The sequence below is a fragment of the Antechinus flavipes genome, chromosome 2, assembly GCF_016432865.1.
Source record: "Antechinus flavipes isolate AdamAnt ecotype Samford, QLD, Australia chromosome 2, AdamAnt_v2, whole genome shotgun sequence".
Classification (NCBI taxonomy): domain Eukaryota; kingdom Metazoa; phylum Chordata; class Mammalia; order Dasyuromorphia; family Dasyuridae; genus Antechinus; species Antechinus flavipes.
The window spans coordinates 666,948,058-666,968,021 of NC_067399.1; the positions used below are offsets into that span (position 1 = coordinate 666,948,058).

General features: G+C 38.9%; 1 protein-coding gene across 1 annotated transcript in view; it reads left to right on the forward strand.

The window, feature by feature from the left end:
* IPMK (inositol polyphosphate multikinase) overlaps nucleotides 1–19,964 on the forward strand; it is a 77,618-nt gene that overhangs the window by 22,351 nt on the left and 35,303 nt on the right. Inside the window, exons 2-3 of the mRNA XM_051982634.1 lie at nucleotides 7,056–7,141; nucleotides 19,815–19,911. Of these exons, the coding sequence (XP_051838594.1) occupies nucleotides 7,056–7,141; nucleotides 19,815–19,911 (183 nt within the window). The remainder of the gene's footprint in view (nucleotides 1–7,055; nucleotides 7,142–19,814; nucleotides 19,912–19,964) is intronic.

Consider the following 19,964-nt stretch of genomic DNA (forward strand, 5'->3'; position numbering starts at 1 on the left):
TGACCCATTCAGGACTTCTGTAAATGTTCCACCCAATATTTTTAGGCCTTCCTTCCCTTTTACTCAATACCAAGAGAATAGTGATGGAGTTTTTGGGTTGCCTTTGTCTTCTCACTCTCTTTCTTCATGATAAACCCATCTTTTCTTCCTATGATACATTTATCTGATAGCTTTTTACAATCAGAGGAATATTATTAGAAATACACACCTTTGTTTCAGGGAGATTGTCAGAATCTTTACAAGTCTTGAGGCTACCCAGCTCACTTCTGTTCAGTGCATTGCATTGTCCATTTGAAGTTGTTGATGTGTTGATGAGCTACCTGCATATTATAATCTGGACAATAAGTATTCTTCATCTATTTGAGTTTTTCCTAAATGGATATGTCGAATTCTTTTGAATTATTATGAGTCTTTACTGTGCTTCCATCTTCCTAGACTTGAGACCAAAGTCACCTATAAACAGATGTATCTTGAGGGGACTCATGTTTTCTAAGAATTATTCTTCCATGATCAGCTTTATATTTATAAGAGAATTTTACATCATTTAGATTTATGTGTGTAAGAGATACCTCATTGAAGGAGGGATTCATAGTTCCATAATCTGTTCTACAGAATCAAGAGCTTTTTTGTAGTCAGTATATAGAAAGCACAATTGAGTCTTGTGTTCTTCACATTTTTAAGTTAATTATGTGACTATAAAGATGTAATCTGTTATAGAATTACATATTATCTTATTAATAAAGGTAAGCTTGCTTCATTTAGGGGTATAGGTATGAAATAATTTCTTACCTTGATGGGGTTCAGGATATTATTCATTAGATAATACCTTTTTGTTTTAATCTTTGTGTTGATTGAAACAGGAATAACTTCATAAATTAGTCTGTTGTTAATGTAGCTGCCATGTGGTGATTCATAAAGCTTTCCACAGCAAATTTTTAAAAATTTTATTGATTTTTTTTTTGGTTGTTGTTGTTTTTATATCGACATAAGTTTCTTCTAGTCTCTCCCTCTCTTTCCTTTCAGAGAGCTAGCCCATAATTATCATTTGTGCATGTGAAATCAAGCAAAACATTTCCATATGAGCCACATTACAAGAAAAATAAAGTGAAGAAACTATACTTCAGTCCACACTCAGTTCCTTGGTTCTCGCTTTGGAGATGGATAGCATTTTTCATCTTGTGTCCTTTGGAATTGTCTTGGATTCTTTTTGTTTTGAACAGAGTAGCTAAGTCTTTCAGAGTTGGTCTTTGTTAACATTATTGCTATGTACAATGTTTTCTTGGTTCTGATTACTTCATTTTGTATCAGTTCATGTGTTGTTAAAGATTTTATAAATCCATCCAACCCATCATCATCTCTTATAGCACGTGTTCCAACACAATTCTATATCACAACTTATTCAGCTATTCCCCAATTGATGGACATCCCTTCAATTTCCTATTGTTTGCTATTACATAAAGAACTGCTTTTTCTTCATATAGGTCCTTTTTCTTTTTGTTTGTTCCCTTTGGGATCAGATCTAGTAGAGAGATTTCTGGATAAAGGTGTATGCTGTTTGGTAATCTATTGATTATAGTTCCAAATTATTCTCCAAAAGGTTGGACAAGTTAGTAACTTCACCAACAGTATATTAGTGTCCTAGTTTTTCCACATCTCCTCCACAGAAAGAAATTAGTAAAAGCAATATTATATGAAAAAAAGGACAGAAGATAACAGTAGGTTCCACACTTGTGAATCTTTCACCTTTGCAAAGGTTTGAACTTAAATTTGTCTTCTTTTCCCCCCAAAGACATACTTGTTCTATGTAATTCTATAACATTCACTTTTGTGATGCTTGATTTTCTGTTTACATTAATGTAGTCATTGTTTATATTGTCTTCTTTCCTCTACTGACACTCTTCTGCATCAGTTCAAGTAAATCTTTCCATACTTCATCATATTCATTTTTCATTGTAACATAATAATTCCATTACATTTATGTACTACTACAATTTTTTAAAAGATATTATCTTAGTGGCAAATGCTTTGTTTATACTTTTTTGCTACCAAAATAAAAAGGGTGTGTATGGATTGTTCAGGGAGAATTTTACACTCTGGTTTGTGTGCTTGCAAGCCCTTTTTGGAACTCCTCATCCATCTTTAGTGACCACCTGTCACTTGTGGCTCCAAGAAGCTGTAGTATGTGCAGTAGCCACACCCTGATAAACCATTTTGGGAGATGAGCTAAACCAGGTTGAGGGTGATAGATGGCTGGATATCTGTTGGTGAGTTAGTTCAATCATTTGAAGACTTCCCTTGGCTGAATGATTAGATAAGAACAATTTGTTCCAGTGACCATGAAGGTAACTGAAGAATGTTCTGTGGAGCACTTAGAGCTTGGTCAGACATTGAAGATGTGAAGGTCATTTGCTGCATCGTGGGTTCTCCCCAATTATCTTGACAAAAGTCTTGCTTCTTGACTTTGACAACTCTAGAAGAGAGGATGAGGCTAACAACTTTGTACAACTCTGCCTTACTGAAATCCACCTAGTCAAGACATCACTCATTATTTTCATTGACCCTTTTTCAAAATGAAAGATAAACAACATACCAAAGAAAAAATATTGCTATAATTATCTTGATGAATTTGAATTCCATTGCATCACATTCATAATATTTCAAATCAGTTCCTTAGACATATATTAGCTTTCTTATTATCTTCTATCCATAGGAGCTAAGGATGCTGAAAAATATGTAAAACAAAAAGTTTTGCAATGATTGTCTTCTTATTTCATGTATTCCACATATCAGTTATAAAGGATAAAAAGGGTAGAAGAATTCTATAAGACTCTCAAAATTAAATCAACAAACACTTTGATTGTCTATGACTAATGCGGTGATGGGAACAGGATGGAACATGGTTCAGGAAAAAGGAATGAAAGAGTCCAAAGACTTATAGACTAGATAGAAGCCTCATGCCACATACTTTGAAGAAAATCAGTCAGTCCTAGGCGTAGGGCTTATTAAGGAAAACCAATAATATCACAAAACATAAAATTGATCTTGTTATTGGATTCATCTCTGATTTAATTGCCTGTTTGCACTCTGACCATTTTGCTAAAACCAATGTACATATAAGCTACAAGAAAGAATAATAATGAGAAAAAACTATGGCATGCAATTGAAGCAACTTCTGAAATATTTAACAAGTAGTTGATAATGAAAAATAGGTAATTGATAGCCAAAATAACATTGAGACCAATTTTGTAAGGAAGTTAACTGACCTGAATTAATTGTCATTACAAGAACTTCAGCAGAGCCTAGGTCAGCAATTGACTTATTTGCCATATGATAGAGATGGCTGCCAAAAGCAGCCAATTTTCAGCACAACTTTTTGGTAAAATGTTACAAAGAAGGTTGATAAATCATCAATATTGCTTCACATAGCAGAGAGAATCATTAAAAGGTAATATTATGGGCCAGAACTTGAAACAAGGAGAGTTCACACATTAGAGTTCACACCTTTAGAGAGCATATATAAGCTAGGAATCTCAACTAGGATGGACTTCGGGAGAATTCACAAGTTAGAAGCTCCCAAGCCCACAGAAGCCCACTAAAAGCTCAATTATGAAGAGCTCTTGGAACCAAGGAGAGAGATAGGCCTCTAAGAAAGCCAACCAGGCTATTTTGAAGGAGACAATAAAGGATCTAGACTCTGGACTTTAACACCTGGCTGAATTTGAGGTGATTATTACTTTGAACTGAAACTAAGGCTGCCTCCAGAAGCCTCCCAAGAAACTTGCTCCCAGAGAACATTATATTTAAAAGAAGAACATTACAAGGTAAAACCAATTTAAAGAAAGTTTGGCAAGTGATCCAGTTCAGTAGCCATCCTGAAGAATTTGAAGGTGAAAATGAAAGGATGAAGACTTAAGATTTTCATAACTGTTTTCATCATCGAGGACAGAGCCCCTGTGTTTGGTCTCTTAGATGTAACATCTGAGTTCTGTATATAGAAATGGTGCAGAAGTGAATGAGGAGGAATGCAGCAGAATTGTAGCCAGAGTACCTTTGTAGAGGAGTCAAAGAAAGAGAAGACAAGACATAATTGCAAGGGAATCAGTTCACAAGATACCTGAAGGGAAGATGAAGATACCAAAGGGATGGGAAAAAAGCCTTGGGCCTTTTTTTTTTTTTTTTGGCTGAGGTAATTGGGGTTAAGTGATTTGCCCAGGGTCACACAGCTAGGAAGTGTTTAAGTGTCTGAAACCAGATTTGAACTCGGGTCCTCCTGACTTCAGGGCTGGTGCTCTTATCTACTGTGCTACCTAGCTGCCCCTACCTTGGGCTTTATTAATGCTGAAAAACTGTTGTTTGCCCTTCATTATTGAAAAGACTGCCATCAGGGAAATGATGCCATGATGTACAAGGGAATTTAAGAGGATTTTTGTCATCTGCCTCACTTTCTTTCCAGTGTTCTTGGAGTTCAGTGGCAAGATATAGATTAAGATGACTGGAGATGGCAGTGGGAGACCTCGGCCTAAGGTCTTCAATAAGTCTCACTTTGACTGAGGCTTAATCTTTTCAGTGATTAAGGCTCAGTAGACAAAGAATCTCCTCTTTCATCCAGTCCCCCCCCCCCAAAAAAAAAATCTAAATAAACAAACAAATAAGTAAATGAATCTAAATAAATAAATAAAGCAAACAAATAAATAAATGAGTAAATGAATCTGGGAGGGGAAGACCCTCAGGGTTTCTGGTCAAAGCAGAAATAACTGCTATGGAGAAAACACCTTTAAGGTCTGACCTATATCTATGCGCTTATCCTTCTATACCAAATCTTTGAGACTTAGCTACATGGAATAGTTCATGAATGTTGTTTCTGGGAGTCACATTACTAGGGTGTGACTGCCCAGGGCCAGGACAGTTTCATTTATCTTTATATCCTTATCACATAGCTCAGTGCTGACTCACTGGATCATAAATCTGGAGCTGGGAGAGAGCATCTATTTCAGAGTCTTCTTTAGACCTAACAAGTCCTTGGTAAATACTTGTAAACTGAATCAACCTCAGTTCTCTTCTGCCCTGCTTCTTCCTTTTGCAATGTATTTGACCTTCTATTTCTGTTATTGATTCTTTTTCTTATTGTTTTTCGTTTTTCGGAACAAGACCAATGTCATCATGAGTTGATATCTCTATTAGTACGTGAATCAGAGATGAGAGGCAGAGTTGCACAAAATAGTCAGCCTCACTCTCTCTTCCATAAAAGTCCAGTGGTAAAACAAAAGTCAAGATGATGGACAATGGCGTGGGATGCAGTAGATGATCTTGGCTTCTGATCAATCTCTTAAATCAGGGGAACAACTTAAAACAACACAAGTAGAGGGAAGTTGGAAGCTAGGTAGCTTTCAACTCATTGCTTGTGGTTGATAATATAAATGATTTCGTGGGCCTTACCTTCCCCCATCTCTGCTTTAAGTCTTGGTTATTGGAACAAATTGTTTTCATCTACCCATTCAGCTAGGGAAAGAAAGTCTTCACATGATTGGGGTAGACATCCCTCTATCTCACCAGGTTTGAAGCCTGTCAACCTAGGTTAGCTCACCTGCCAAGATGGTTTGCTGTGGGTGTGGCCACTGCCTATGTACAGCTTCTTAGAGCCACAAGTGAGAGTTGGGTAACATGTGGACACCAAAGATAAAAAGCAGTCCAAGTTGGGTCTTCATAAGTCCTCATGCCAGAGGCACTAGTCCTCCCTGTTTACCCCATACTCTTGTTGATGTCTTTTAGTTTTTCAGCACCACTTGTTTCTGGGTATAACTGTGGCTTTCCTGTTATCCTGCCCTCTTGCAAATAAAGACATTTAATTAAAGAAACAATAATTATGTGAGCATGTCTGCCCATATTTGCCATGGTCATGCTTTCTGACTTCTCTGTTTGTCCTATACTCTGCTGAGTTGATTTGATTTCTTCTTGGCTGAGGATGGACAAGGGAGTTGATCCATGGCTTATTCCTGCCTTTGTTATTCTTCCATTCACCTCCCCTTTCCTCTCATTCAGCTCCATTAGATCTTGCCTCTACCCCTTCTTTTCTTCAACCTCTCTTTATCCACCACCTGCCTATTCTGAGGATTGGGATAGAATGAGCCCATTTTGAGTCCATAGTCTGCCTGTGACACTTCCTAGCTGTGGGACCCCTGGCAAGTCACTTAACTTCTCTGCTTCAGTTTTCTTATCTGCAAAATGGAAATAATAGTATCTATCTTAGTTTGTTCTGTGTATCAAAGGAGAAAACATAGAAAGCACTTTGTAATCCTTAGATTGCTTTGAATATGCTAGCTATGATGATGAAAATGATACTAAAACTAATGGGGGAGGGCTATTAGGATTATTAGCACTTACTGCCTTACATTGAACATATTACTTCTGTTTTTTGTTTAAAATCTTCATTTGCTTCATTTGTAAAATGAGAATAATCCCAATTCACCCAAATGGGATGTGTGAATGAAGGCTTTGCAAACCTTATATTCAAGCCTTTATAAGGGAAACAGCCTTTATTGATTTTTTTTGGGGAAAGAATTCTAACTTCCCAAATATTCTTGTTTATAAATTAGTTTATAGATTCTGCTATTTCAAAGGAAAATTTTAATAATAGAGGGTTAATTTGCAAATATATTCTAAATAAAATTATTTTGGGGTAAGGCGTTAATCCTGGTATAGTGAATAAAATACTGGACCTAGAGTGAGGAAGATCTTCATTTAAATCTTGTTGAATTGATAATAGTATGTTCCTTTAACTCCTCAGGCACCATCTGTGGCTCTTAAGTTACCAGACCTCTTGCTGATGTGCTTGGGTCGAGGGAGTGTCCATAATGGGTACTATCCAGTGATGAAATCATGGTTCTGAACATTTCCCTCCCCAAAAAACAAAAAATACAAATATATACTATTGTTGGGGGGAGGGGGAAAATGAGAGCTATACAAATGTTACATTTACTTTTTCAGGAGCAAATCTCTACATGAAAGCAAAATATATCTGTATTAAACTATTGACAACCTTGCCTTTTGCCTCCTAGGCATTCTGCAACACCCAGATGGCACAGTCTTGAAACAGTTGCAACCGCCACCTCGAGGCCCAAGAGAGCTGGATTTCTACAGCACAGTAAGAGACCTTGCATGGGATGGGTTTTGTTGTTTGGAGGGAATCTTTCCACGTGTTCTCTTTCGTCTGTTTGTAGGATGGTTCAGATCCTTTTGTTATTAGAAGTCCAATTATTTTGGCCACCTGTCAAGCAGGTCCTTCTCCTGGATTGGGATTGGGCATTGGCTAGTTTACATCTAAGGTGAGAGCAGGGGAGTTTGGTCTATGGGACCAGAATCAGGAGATGTCATCAATGAACTTGGTTAGCAGAATTCAGAGCACCTTTGCTCCTCTTGCTTTCTTTGGGAAGCAATTGAAATTCATGATCCCTCTCATCTGAAAGTGCTTTTCTCCAACAGCAGGACCGAGAGTGGTGTGGGATGTTAGAGACATATTTTCTTGAATGTCGTTAAGTTGGTTCTCAGAAGTCATGAGACTCATAATGCAGCTAAGGGGGATAGCTCTGGTTGTCTGAGCTGTGGTTTTGCTCTGGTTGTCTGTCTCCATGCCAGAAAATATACTTTCTACTCACTTGTGTCTTTTAGAATTGCTGGTTTTCTTTATTAGCTCACTTCAGGCCCCATCTCCTACAGGACACTTTAGCGTTCCTTCTGCCCTCTCTCCAGAATGACAGGGAATTATTTGTATATGCTTCTGTGTGTATGTGTGGTTGCATGATAGAATGAATGTAAAACCCCTTGAAGACAGGGAATGGTTTTAGTTTTTGGTCCCTAGTGCCCAATGGTGCCTGGCTCATGGTAGACATTTAATAAATTCTTCTTGATTTATTGACTTAGCTGTAATGAATATGAATGACCTTGAATAGGTTATTTAATAATAATTGTAATAAGCACTACTTTATTACTTAGAAAGTTCTTTATGTTTGTCCAGCACTTTACTTACTTTATCAACCACTTTTACATGCTGGGAAGAAAGGCAGCATTGAATAAGAGAGGGCTGGCTTTGGAGTCAGAAAAGACCTGAATTAGCATCTTACTTTTTACATATGTTAGTTCTGTAGCCAAGGAGAAGCCATTTCACCTCTGTTTTTTTTTCTGTTGTTAAGAGGGAGTTGTTAAATTGTTTCAGTGGGAGGAAACTCCCACCTTGGGAGTTCCCTATTAAATAATCTAGTCTTCTAGGAACCAAATAGGTGAGGGAACTGAAACTAAGAGAGGGGAAGAGTAGGAAGATAGGAAGACTCAGAGGCACCAGGAAGGCCAGGTCTTTCTGGTTTCTGATCCAAACCCCAGCTGTTGTGTCATCCTTCTCACACCTCATAACCTCTTCAGAGCCCAGGGGCCTCATTTTCAAAATGAAGGTATTTGGACCCTTGTGGAAAGTACTATGCACGTCTGATTTCATGTGAGCATCACAGCAGCCTTCTGATGCGGGCATTGCAGCATTCTGCTCTGACGTTATGGATGAGGCAGGAGGACAGTGTGGAGTCATGTGTAGATGCCATGAGGCCACGGCAGATCATGGAGCCTCAGCTGTTTCCAGATTAGTTACTTAAGGGCTCCCGTTGGCAGCGTGGAAAGTGTTGGGATGAGGAGGTTTTTCTACTGATACAATCACAATTGTGGACCAAATATTGTTTCTGTACCTCTTCTATTGGAGGTCTATCTGTATGTATGGAATTATACGTCCAGATCAGGTCTAGCTCTCAGGAGCCTCACCTCCAAAAGGAAATGACAGCCTCCTTTTACTCATTCTTTCTTTAGCTCATTACACTCATACCCCTGATGTCTTGGGAAGAGTTCTATGAAGCTTAGGTTTTAGCTTCTGGCCAGGTTGTCCCCAAAGCTGTGAGAAAAAGAAAGGTATTCAGAGGCCAGTGTAAATCAGGCAGAATATTACTTTTTTTTTTCCACACAAAGGAGTTTCTGGACATAGATTCAGAAAAGTGTCTGCTGCCATTAGGAAACTTACCCAAATGACAGGAATGGCTACAGCTCCATTTCCTATAAAACTGAGATTTAAACATCGAAACACAAAGTAGTTTTTTTATGTTTCACCCTTCTCTGCACTAGTCCTCTCAAGGTCAGTATCTTCTGGCAAGCCAGACCAATGATTGGGCATATCTTCTGGGTACAGATCATTTTTGGGAAGACCAAAAATTCCTTGCCACCACTCAGCTGTAATTAAGGAACTCAAGATCTACAATCAGAGCTTGAATTCACAGAGTTGCCTCCAAGATTAGGATCACTTTTCTGTCTATCACCTTTACTTAGGAAAGGAGGTAGAAAGTGGCAAGGAGAGCCAGTGACCCAGGTTTAAAATTACTTGCTGCAGTCCCTCTTCTATGGCTGCCATGTGGGAATAATTGCTATAGGGCCAGTGTTAGGGGAAGAGCTTCCATTTCTTGTTCCTCAAGAAACAAAATTTTACTGCATCTGCATCCCAGAAGAGAAGTTACTGAAGGCAGGTCATTCCTTTTTACACAGACTCACTGAGTCAGCATCTCTTCCCGGGCAATGACTAAGGAGATTGCTTTATTTTCCCTAATCCCAGAGTCCTTCAGGGCCAGGTTTATATATGGCTGGCCAGGTACAAGGGAGGACTTTACCATTCACAAAATTAGCCCATGTGATTGACTGGAAGCAGGCTGATCTCATGCCTCAGCATATATGGAATGTTCCTATTTGGAATTCAGCTCTGAAGCATAAGTCAGAAGGGGAAGTGATTCAGTATCTATACTTGATGGTTTTACACCGAACTCATTTGGGGAATCTTAACTCATGTAGAAATCATCTTTGGTCAGTAAGTATTATTAATTCAAGCAGCTAGCTATTGGAAAATTATTTGTAAAACACCACAAAGCACAGAACACATTTTATTGCTTGTTTATGAACCTCTTATCAGCAATTTGCAAAGTATTTTTCACTTGGAGATTTATCTTAAAAATTAAATAGGGAAAGGGGGAAGAAAGAACTGATTTTAGTATTCCCTACTTCATTTCCTATCACTGTTATTTGCTCTCTCTCTATTCTTGAAGACATAGCAACATACTATTGTGATCAACTTTCCTTCACTAGAGGTAAAATTAGAAGGGGATCAGCTCTGCATGCCCTTGGGCCTCTAAGCAGGCATTTGGGCTTTCCAGAAAATCTAACCTGGAGGGCGATTGGCCATCTGTTCCCGTAACTCTGACAATGTGACTGGTCCATCTGGGCTTGGTTTGTACATTGCCTCCCAGTGCACTATTAGAATTAGATAAGATTCTTGAAGGAAATGTGACACAGCTTTTTGTTACTTAGAGCTGTGGCTAATGCTTTTGATTATCAGTCAGCATTGCATATTACAGGTGGAACAGTGGGAATTTTGTAAGGCCTTTTTATTGGTAATTTATTGTTTACAAGGCAGGGAAATTTAACCAATGCTATAGCTGTGTATTATCTTGTGAATTACTGAGCCTGACATATCCCAGATATATTACAAGTCATTAAGCATTCAAATGATAGGTGAGATGTTGACCTTAGAAGAGTTTTTTAGAAACTAAACTCTGAACAGTGAAGGTAAAATTTGGCTTGAGAAGCTTTTAATGAGACTTATTAGGCATATGGGGAAATTCTTAGCTCAGTAACAAACACAAATATAAAATTAGACTCATTCCTTTTAGTAGAAATGGATTTAAAATTTTTTCTGATGCCTTTTGTTTTTATTTTGCCATTCTTTGTGGCTATCTTCATTATATGTCCTTCCTCCCTTGATCCCTCTTCATTAAGCTCTCTCTTATAATAGAAAAAGGAATGGAAATCATGGCTGCTTCAGGCAGTGTCCACAGCATTTCAGTCTTATGGTTTTCTACTCCCTACTGAAAAGAAAATAGAATTCTTAACAGTAACCATTTACCACCAATATGATTTCTTAGGCATGTGGTTTAACTCCTTTGAGCCTTAGCTTACCCATCCATAAAATGAGGAGTGTTTGATTATAGATGAGCTCGGTTATAATACTGTTTCTAAAAATAAGAGATAAATAATGATTCCTTAAAAAATGAGAGTGGGCTACCACTTGATCTCTTTTAGTTTAGTGGGTCCTTCCATGTTGCCACCTGAGAGAGTGGAAGAGCCATTTCTTTTGCCCACTGGGAAAAAAAGAAAGATCAGAATGGCACACTCTCCTATGGCATAGCCACTCTGGAAGGGGGGAGCAAAGCCTTTCCTCCTGCTTGACCAGAGTTGAATACACAGACCACCAAAGACCTCAACAGAAAACCTTGACCAAGGCTGCTTGTTCCTCAAGTCCTGCCTCGTGGGACTCCTCCCTTTCTTTATTAACCTCAGGGCTCAGCTATTCCTGTGTAGATACAACCTTAGGATAGGATAGGAGAAGTTGGACTTTTTGTTTACTGGTTTGGGGAGCTCCCACTTATGCGCAAACTCCCTTCAGTGCATCGAGGTTTGATTGTTACTTTCTACATGAGCTTTTCCTGGGCCATTTCTATGCATTCCCCCCTCCCCCCCTTATTACTTTGCATTTCTTTTATGTATATTCTTTAATTATCTGTCTTCCTATGTTGTCATTCCACAAAAACCTTCCCAATCCCAGGATCCTTGAGGACAAGGCCTTTTATTCTTTTTTTTTTTTTTTTGTAGCCTGGATGCCTCATGCGCTTCTCAGAACACAGCACATACTTGATGGATCCTTGTTGAATTGAGTCCTGACCTTTAAAATGCTCCTTCTAACCCATCCTTCTCTCATGTTTTACTGATATTAAGCCACTTTCTTGATCTTATTGTGACTCTCAGACTCTAGATCTCTTCCCCATTTTCTGCTTTGATATTTTTCCTCTGTACCTATTCTTGACTCCATGAATCTGCTATTTGAATAACTCATTGATGCTCCCTTCCTAACTGGATTTCTTTGCTCCTTAATTTTCCATTGTTCCTGACATAGTAATCCTTTTTACCTGCAGATGAAAATTTCTGATCCTGACTACCTCAGATCTACCTTCTGATTTGGTTATATAGCAGAGCTATCACTTATCAAGTGTAGATTGGGAGTGACATAAATGAAGCTGTTTTCAGACTATCCATTGATGAAATAGAATCCTAAGAGACCCCTTACTGCTGTTTGAGGGTCTTCTCAATATGTTCCTTCCTTTTTATTCTTAAAATAGAGACTGATGAAACATTTTCATCTTAACTCGTGGGCTCATCCTTATCCTTATTCTCCCAGAAATTTAAAGATAATCTATTTCACTGTGAAGAATGAGTTTATTAGCTAAGATTTCCTCCACTTTTCTATTTCTCAAAACTGCCCAGTATCACCATCCACTTTCTTTTTATTTTCAGAAGAAGCATCCCTCTTCTTACTAAGCTTTGACTTCATCTTCTTTCTCTTCTGTCAAGACTTACTTCAGGAGTTATGGGCATCTCTGGTTTCTCTTCTGTCTGCTAAGGCAAGGAGGCTAGGTCATGATCAATCCATTAGATCTAGCAATAACTGGGAGGGCTGTTTTATTAAAATGGGAGCTTAAAAAAGAGATTACATGGCCGTGGCTCCCAAGAATGGGTAACTAGGGAATAGAGAATCAAGTGGAGGGGATTTTCTGGAAATTTATTCTGTTGTGGGAATGATAGGATTAAGACCAAGTTTAACACATCTGTAGGCAGTGAGGAAGGATCCAGAAGATAAAGACAATGAAAGAAAGATGTGTGTGTGAGAGAAAGGAAAATGGATGCTCTGGATGTGATGGTGCTCACACATAATCCCTGCTCCTGCTATGCTGAGATTGCTGCATGCTTGAACTTGGAAAGGCTGAGCTCCAGTGTTCTAGGCCCATTGGGGATCTCTTAAGTTCTGCACCAGTTTGGTGAGCCCTGGAGAGCAGAGGCCACCCAGGGGCCTAAAGAGGGGCAAGCCAGATCAGGATGTTTCCATCTTGGAGCTGGTCAGAACTATGCTGATCAGTAGTAAGGTTCGGGCTCATGAGTGGTTGCTATTCCTGTAGCCTGGGTGAGACAAGGAGGAAGACCTGATGTCCCCAAATTCTCTGTACCCAAATGTAACAAACGGCAAATGATAGTTGAAGTAAGCTTTTAAAGCAGACTTGGGTGCATGAGATTAAGGACACATGTTGAAGGATTCCTTGTGTTAAGGAGAGCCTCTTAATCCAGGAGTGAGGCAAAAGAGGATAGCTGTAGCTGTTGAAAGGTTTTGATAAGGAAACTCATTGGAGATGGTTCAGCATTTTTTTCCTTCTCTATAAAATAGGAAGCCAGATTCATCTTTGGAGAGCCTCCTGAACAGTGCTTGCATTGGAGTTTGAGAGGAGGTGATCATTGGATGAATAATACACATCAATCAGCAGGGGCGAGATTTATATTAGAGAGTGTGAATATAATTTGTAGTGGGATCATTGAATTTTCTAACTATTGGGAGATAGACTCCCTGTGGTCTTCTCCTGTTTTCCCACTGTTCCCACAATAGCCTTCTTTCTGTACCAGTTCAGTCATATCTCCCTCTCTTCTGTCCAGAAATATTCAGTAACTTCCTACTATTCATTCCTAAAAATTCAGACTTTTTAAAGAATGATTTGTTGTCTAGTAATTAATCAAGTAATTAGAAGGGATTCTCTGGTGTTCTTTTATTTTTCCAGATCTGACTATTATTATTTCTCCCTCTCCTCCAAGCTTCCTAGGATAGCCTGTACTTTACTGCTTCTGTGGGTTGTTTTTGTGACTGCTATTCCCTTTGGAGAATAGCACCTACTATGTGTCAGGAACAGTGCAATGAGCTTTACTAGCCAAATGCTGTTTGTATCCCCATTTTATAGATGAGGAAACTGAAGCAAACAGAAGGTAAGCGACTTGTCCAAGATCATACAACTAGTGTCAAGACAAGACCTGGGTCTCCCTGAAATCCTATCCCCATGCTCTGTCTGCTGCAGGGTCTGGTTGTGCCTTCAGGACCTCTATTCTGGTGAAAAGAACACAGAGCCAAATTAAAAAAAAATATTGTTGGTGGGGGTAGGCAGTCTCTTGTTATGGAACTGATCTCTTGCTTCTTTTGGATAGCATTTCTATTTTTGGCCTGCAAAGCTAGATGAGAAAGACTAGTTCAGGCTTTTTTTCAGTGTAACACTATTGGATTGTTATTACTCAGAACAAAGATATTCCTTATGGTAAATTAAATCATTGGATTTGATGTTCTCTTCCCTGACTAAATGATGGGAGGATATGAGTTCTAATAAATGAGTGTAATTAAGATGGCAGATGGGAGTTGTAGTCAGTTTTTCATAGGAATCAGTTATGAGAGAGTTGTGGAGCATGGATGGGGGATTGTGTAGCTCCCCTGGGACCATCCAGCATGCTGAAGCTTAGATTGATTGAGTTAGCAGTCCAGCTGTTTGGATAGATAATGAAACTTGAAGCCTGGGTTTTTGATTTCTGATCTGTCTGCATTCTGATCTGAGCCCAAGTCCTGGTGAGGAAAGACAGATTTGCATTTGGATGAGTCTATTATTGTGGTCTGAGCTATAATAAAACCTATAGAACCAAGATCCTTTGGCAGTCAGGTTTGTCATGGATAGGAGAGAGTATTTCTACCTCGATTCACCTAAAATTTTTAAGTTTCTCTGTTGTGTTGCATTTTCAAAATGATCTTTTAAAGCCACATTTCCCAGTTTGTCTATTCTTTCTTCCTCTCTTGGAGGACCATTTTTTTTTTTTTTAATTATAGCTTTTTATTGACTAAACATATGCATGGGTAATTTTTCAACACCCTTGCAAAAACTTCTAATCCAACTTTTCCCCTCTCCCTCTCCCCCCTAGATATGGCAGGCAGTCCCATACATGTTAAATATGTTAAAGTATATGTTAAATACATATTGGTATACATATTTATGCAGTTATCTTGCTGCACAAGAAAAATCGGATTTAGAAAGAAGGTAAAAATAACCTAGGAAGAAAAACAAAAATGGAAACAAATAATAACAGAAAGAGTGGAAATGCTATGTTGTGGTCCACACTCATTTCCCAGCATTCTTTCGCTGGGGGTAGCTGGTTCTGTTCATTACTGATCAATTGGAAATGATTTGGATCCTCTCATTACCAAAGATAGCCACTTCTATCAGAATTGATCCTCATATAGTATTGTTGTTGAAGTGTATAATGATCCAGGACAACTATTAAAGAATAAAAAAGAGAAAGGAATAATTTGCCAAATATATGATATTGGTTTAAGAATGTATTTTACTTGAATTAGTATTTCTTATATCTGAAATAGGATTTGATAAGGGAATCTGATTTTGCTTGTATAACGAACTGTTTTAATGTATTCTCATTAAAATATAAAGGGAAAGTTTGTATTGTTGAGAGGCTTGACTTTTCCTTTTATTTGTTGTGTTGTTATTGAGAGGAATTTCCTCTGCTCTTCTCATTCCTAACGTAGGAAAAAAAAAATAATCCCCAAAGCAGATTATATGGGCTAAGGCTTTATCTGAAAATGGTTTTCTGCACAATGAGTCTAAGAACCAAGATGAAATTGAAAAGTCTAAATGGGACATTAGGGGCTTGTAATTTTGAAATATTTTGTTTTCTTCAGAGCTCTTCTAACATGTCCATTGTTTTTTCTATGAAAAACACATATTTTCTGTGTTTCAGAGTCAAAGCATAGACTCTGCCTGGGAGCATTTTTATCAATGACTTGATGAATTCATTTCAGATTTGTAGTTGATAACTAATAGATTCAGAGCTTATTAATCTTGGTGTTCCCTCAAGCAAGACTTGAATTCTGTGCTCCCAGCTGCTCTTGCCAGTCACTGTGGCTCCTTCCATTGGGTTAGGGTCTGTCGTCATTTTTCTTCTGAATTTGAGAATGTGCTAGTTGAGCCCTTTTGACCACTGATCCTCCCTTACTTACCATGTGACTTGTCCTTTTTGTAAGCTGTTTCCTGATGACGTAATTTCCCTTGGGCAGAGAACCTGACCAAAGTTATGTGGTTCATGTGGACCTGCAACATGCACTTGCCTACTTCCTTCTGTGGGACTCTTCATTGTCAGTACTTCAGAGCTGCAGTCCACATTTGGGGGCAATTGGAAGAGTGTTAAGAGTTTCAAAGATGGGCTGTAGTTTCTTGGAGAAGTCGGGCTTATTAAAGGAGCTTTGCCATTTTCTTAAGGCAATCCAGCCTGTTCCTCTTCCTTCAGGGCCTACCTCCTTGGGAATTTAGTACTTAGCTGGTCATGAAGTGTTTGCTGTGTGCCAGACCCTGTGCTAAGTATTGGAAATACAAAGAAAGGCAGGGATAGCCCTTGCTCTTAAGGAACTTAGACTTAAGGGGGAGACAGTATATAAATAACGGAGAGAAATGATTATTTTCAATTATATTAATGGCTATATATTAAATAAGATTGAGATCTTTCCTATTAATTTCCTCATTCAGTGACTATCCCAGTAGGCCAATCAGTTTCTGAAGCACATGGCTGATGGGGCTCCTTCAGGAGCTCCTTCCTCTTGGGAACATGCTGCTCTGTTTGGGGCAGAACTCACTCCAACTAGGAGACTTTCTGTTGAGAGTGTAAACAAAATGTAATCTTGTTGAATTCCAGTCTTTACACATCCCCTTCCTACCCCACCCCATGAGAGTTCAGGGTGACCCAAGGAAAAAACAGATAGCAATCTCCCGTTGTCCAGCTTGCTGGAGGTGACTAAGACTCTGGATTAAGCTATCTTCTCAGCAGGTGGAGCTGAAAACTTTCAGCCCACAGCCTCATTGGGTGGTTTACCCCCTCGTTCTTTGTTCACCAATGGAATAGAAGCTGACATTTTCTTCTTTAAGCATTCTTTAGTTCTTTAAAGCTTCTTTAAGCAGCATTAAGGGGTCTCAGGAAAAGTTTCTTTTACAGAAGTTTAGGATTTTGAATGGGACTTGAAGTAGGCTAGGAAAAACAGGAGGTACAGATGAGAAAGGAGGGAGAGTGTGCCAGGCATGTGGGACAGCTGGAGAAAATGCCTGGAGTCAAGAGCTGAGAGTCCTTTTTGTAGAATGCTCAGAGTTTGGGTGTTGCAAAGGATGGGCAGCTGGGGAAGCAGGTGGAAGAAAACTAGAAAGAGAGAGAGGAGCCAAGATAATGGAGAGCTTTGGACATCAAATAAGGACTTTCCCTTTGATCCCAGGGCTGATAGGGAACTACGTTCCAGGCCACTTGCTCATGTGGTCTTCTGGTCAGGGCTAGCCAACGTAGGCCACTCGCTCATGTGGTCTTCTGGTCAGGACTAGCCAACGTAGCTGGATGAGAAAATGGGCTTGGAGAATCGGTATCAGAGTTGGGATTAGACTCAGGTCATCTTGAGTCTGAGTCAGAAAGGCAGCCACCAGTGACTTCTGCCACACCATGCTGCCTCTTAGCTTATCCTTCTTATCTTGAATGAGGTTGTAACTAATTTGCTGAGACTTGGCTTATTAGTAGCAAATCTTTATGCGATAGAAGCGATGGCTTCTGGGACATTGTGGCTTAGAAGAAACCTCAGCTGGTGAAATCGCTATAATGTAGAATGTGATTGGGTCTGGCTTCTTGGAGAGCATGCGTTCTTGTTCACATGAAAAGATTTTTATCTATGTTGTAATTGTATGATACACATTGGCCTCAACATGATTTTGTTTTGAAAATAAATGGAAAGCAATTTTATCACCATATTAATGGAATTTGAACACAAAAACAATTTCCAAAAGATATGTAATTGGATATAATGCAACAATTAAAGAAACTCGATTAGAACGTGGCACTTTTTTCAAGGGGCCTAGCCCAGTGCCTAGCTAAGTGCCTGGCTAAGTTCCTGCTGAGGCAGGATTTGGCCCCAGATTCATGGACTCCAGAGCCATACTTCTCAGGTTTCTGTGGCTCCTCTACTGGATCTTCAGAAGTAGCTCTGCTCTTTCCTGTCACTCCAACTTTCCCTTAGAACCTTGTTTGGCAGGGGATGTTGCCAGGAACCTAATGAAGAGAGCTTCTTTTTCTGGATGTTTATCATCTTTATTATGTTGCAAACCCATGGAAGTCACGATTATGCTTTTTATAATAAGCATTTGTGAAGGAGCTGCTGGGGCTCAGGTATTGTACTGGGGACTGGGCATAAAGACCAGGAAGACAATCCCACCTTCCCTGTGTGCAGGGAATTTGCAAGGTTTGTCAAGCGTTTTCCAAGGATTATCTCATTCCATTCTCACCACAAACCCTGAAAAGGAGATGCTGTTATTTATTGTCTCTGTTTTAGAGAGCAGAAAATTGAGGCAAACAGAATGTTAAGTGACTTTCTTCAGGCTCACTCAGCCAGTGGGTGCCAGAGCAGCATTCTAGAGATGGCCCTACCCAGCTGGTAATGTGACCTGGCTCCCGATGGGTGTGTGTCAAGACGGTCAGATGCCTTGCCTGCACGGCAGAGATCTCAACAGCTTTTTCTAGAACAATATGAGGAGGAAGAGAGGACTTGGAGCTGGCTGTCAGCATGCCAGCCAATGTTTGTGCAGAGAATATGGTCCTGGGCTAAACTATGAAGGCAAAGGATGGATTTTAATGGCTTCCAGAAAAGGATGAGCCTTTTAGGCTGGCAGCAGGGGAGAGAGGCTCTAGCTCTGTGGGCTTGGGGTGGCTGAGAGGGCTTCCTATAGCCAGACGGTGCAGACTTTAATAAATAGTTGGTAATTCATTCAATGGGCTATGACATGGGTAGGCTGACAAGAATTGTGGATAGAGAAAGCTGAGAGGCAAGAGGTAGGAAACCAGGAAGCTGATAGCTGATGGACAAAATAAGCTGGGAGGTTCAATTACTCTTTTCTACTGCATATTATATTCATTTGGGAGGGATCAGTGCAGAATTTAATTGAGAATCAATTGGCTTTTCAAGTACTAATGAATGGGTTTTTACAAATAATAATTTAAATTAATAAAATTAAAATAATTTTAAAATGAGACTTGACTATTGATGATATACTAATTCTCCTAGTTAAGAGGCAATTAAGATTTGTTCTGCTTAGATTAAAAAAAAAAGTTCTAATACCTTTCCAAACAGAGCTTTTAAAATAATTTTGAAAAATGAAATTCATTTTTCATATTTTTGGATATTCTTGTCCAAATGTAATTTGATTGATTAGCCAATTAATTGTCATTAGCAAGGAATCTGATGAGGAATAATTAGACTTTGACTGAACTGAGTGGATAAATGGATTATTTATTTATTTATTTATTTATTTTTTTTTTTTTTTAATTAATTTTTTAAAAATTTTTTTAAAAAATTTTTATTTAATGATTACTTTATATTGACAACATTATCCCTTGCACTCGTTTCTTTTCCAATTTTTTGTTCCCTCCCTCCTTCCACCCCCTCCCCTAGATGGCAAGCAGTCCTTTATATGCTGGATATGTTGCAGTAGGATAAATGGATCATTGAGGGAGAATCAGCTCCCCTGTTTTACATTTGCCTAAATTAAGGAGCAAATAGGTTTAGGGACTTGCTTGACTTTCCACTGAAAGAGCTGAGGGTTGCACCCTCCCCTGTAGCTCCAATCCTAATATTGTTCCACACTGTGCTGGTTACTCATAAATTAAGACGGCAGCTATCTCTGACAAGCAAGACTGGCAAGGAATTATGGGTATATAACCTTATTCTTTTGGGCTACATGGTGGTCTTGATCTATTAGAAAGCAAGATTAAAAAAATGGTATTTTTTTCTTACTGTTTTCTAGGTTTATGCTGCTGATTGTGGGGACAATGTTCTCCTAGAGCTACGGAAATATTTGCCAAAATATTATGGCATCTGGTCACCACCTACTGCACCAAATGGTAATGTATTTTTTCTTTTTCTTGTTTTTTTTTTTTTTTTTCTATTTCTGATT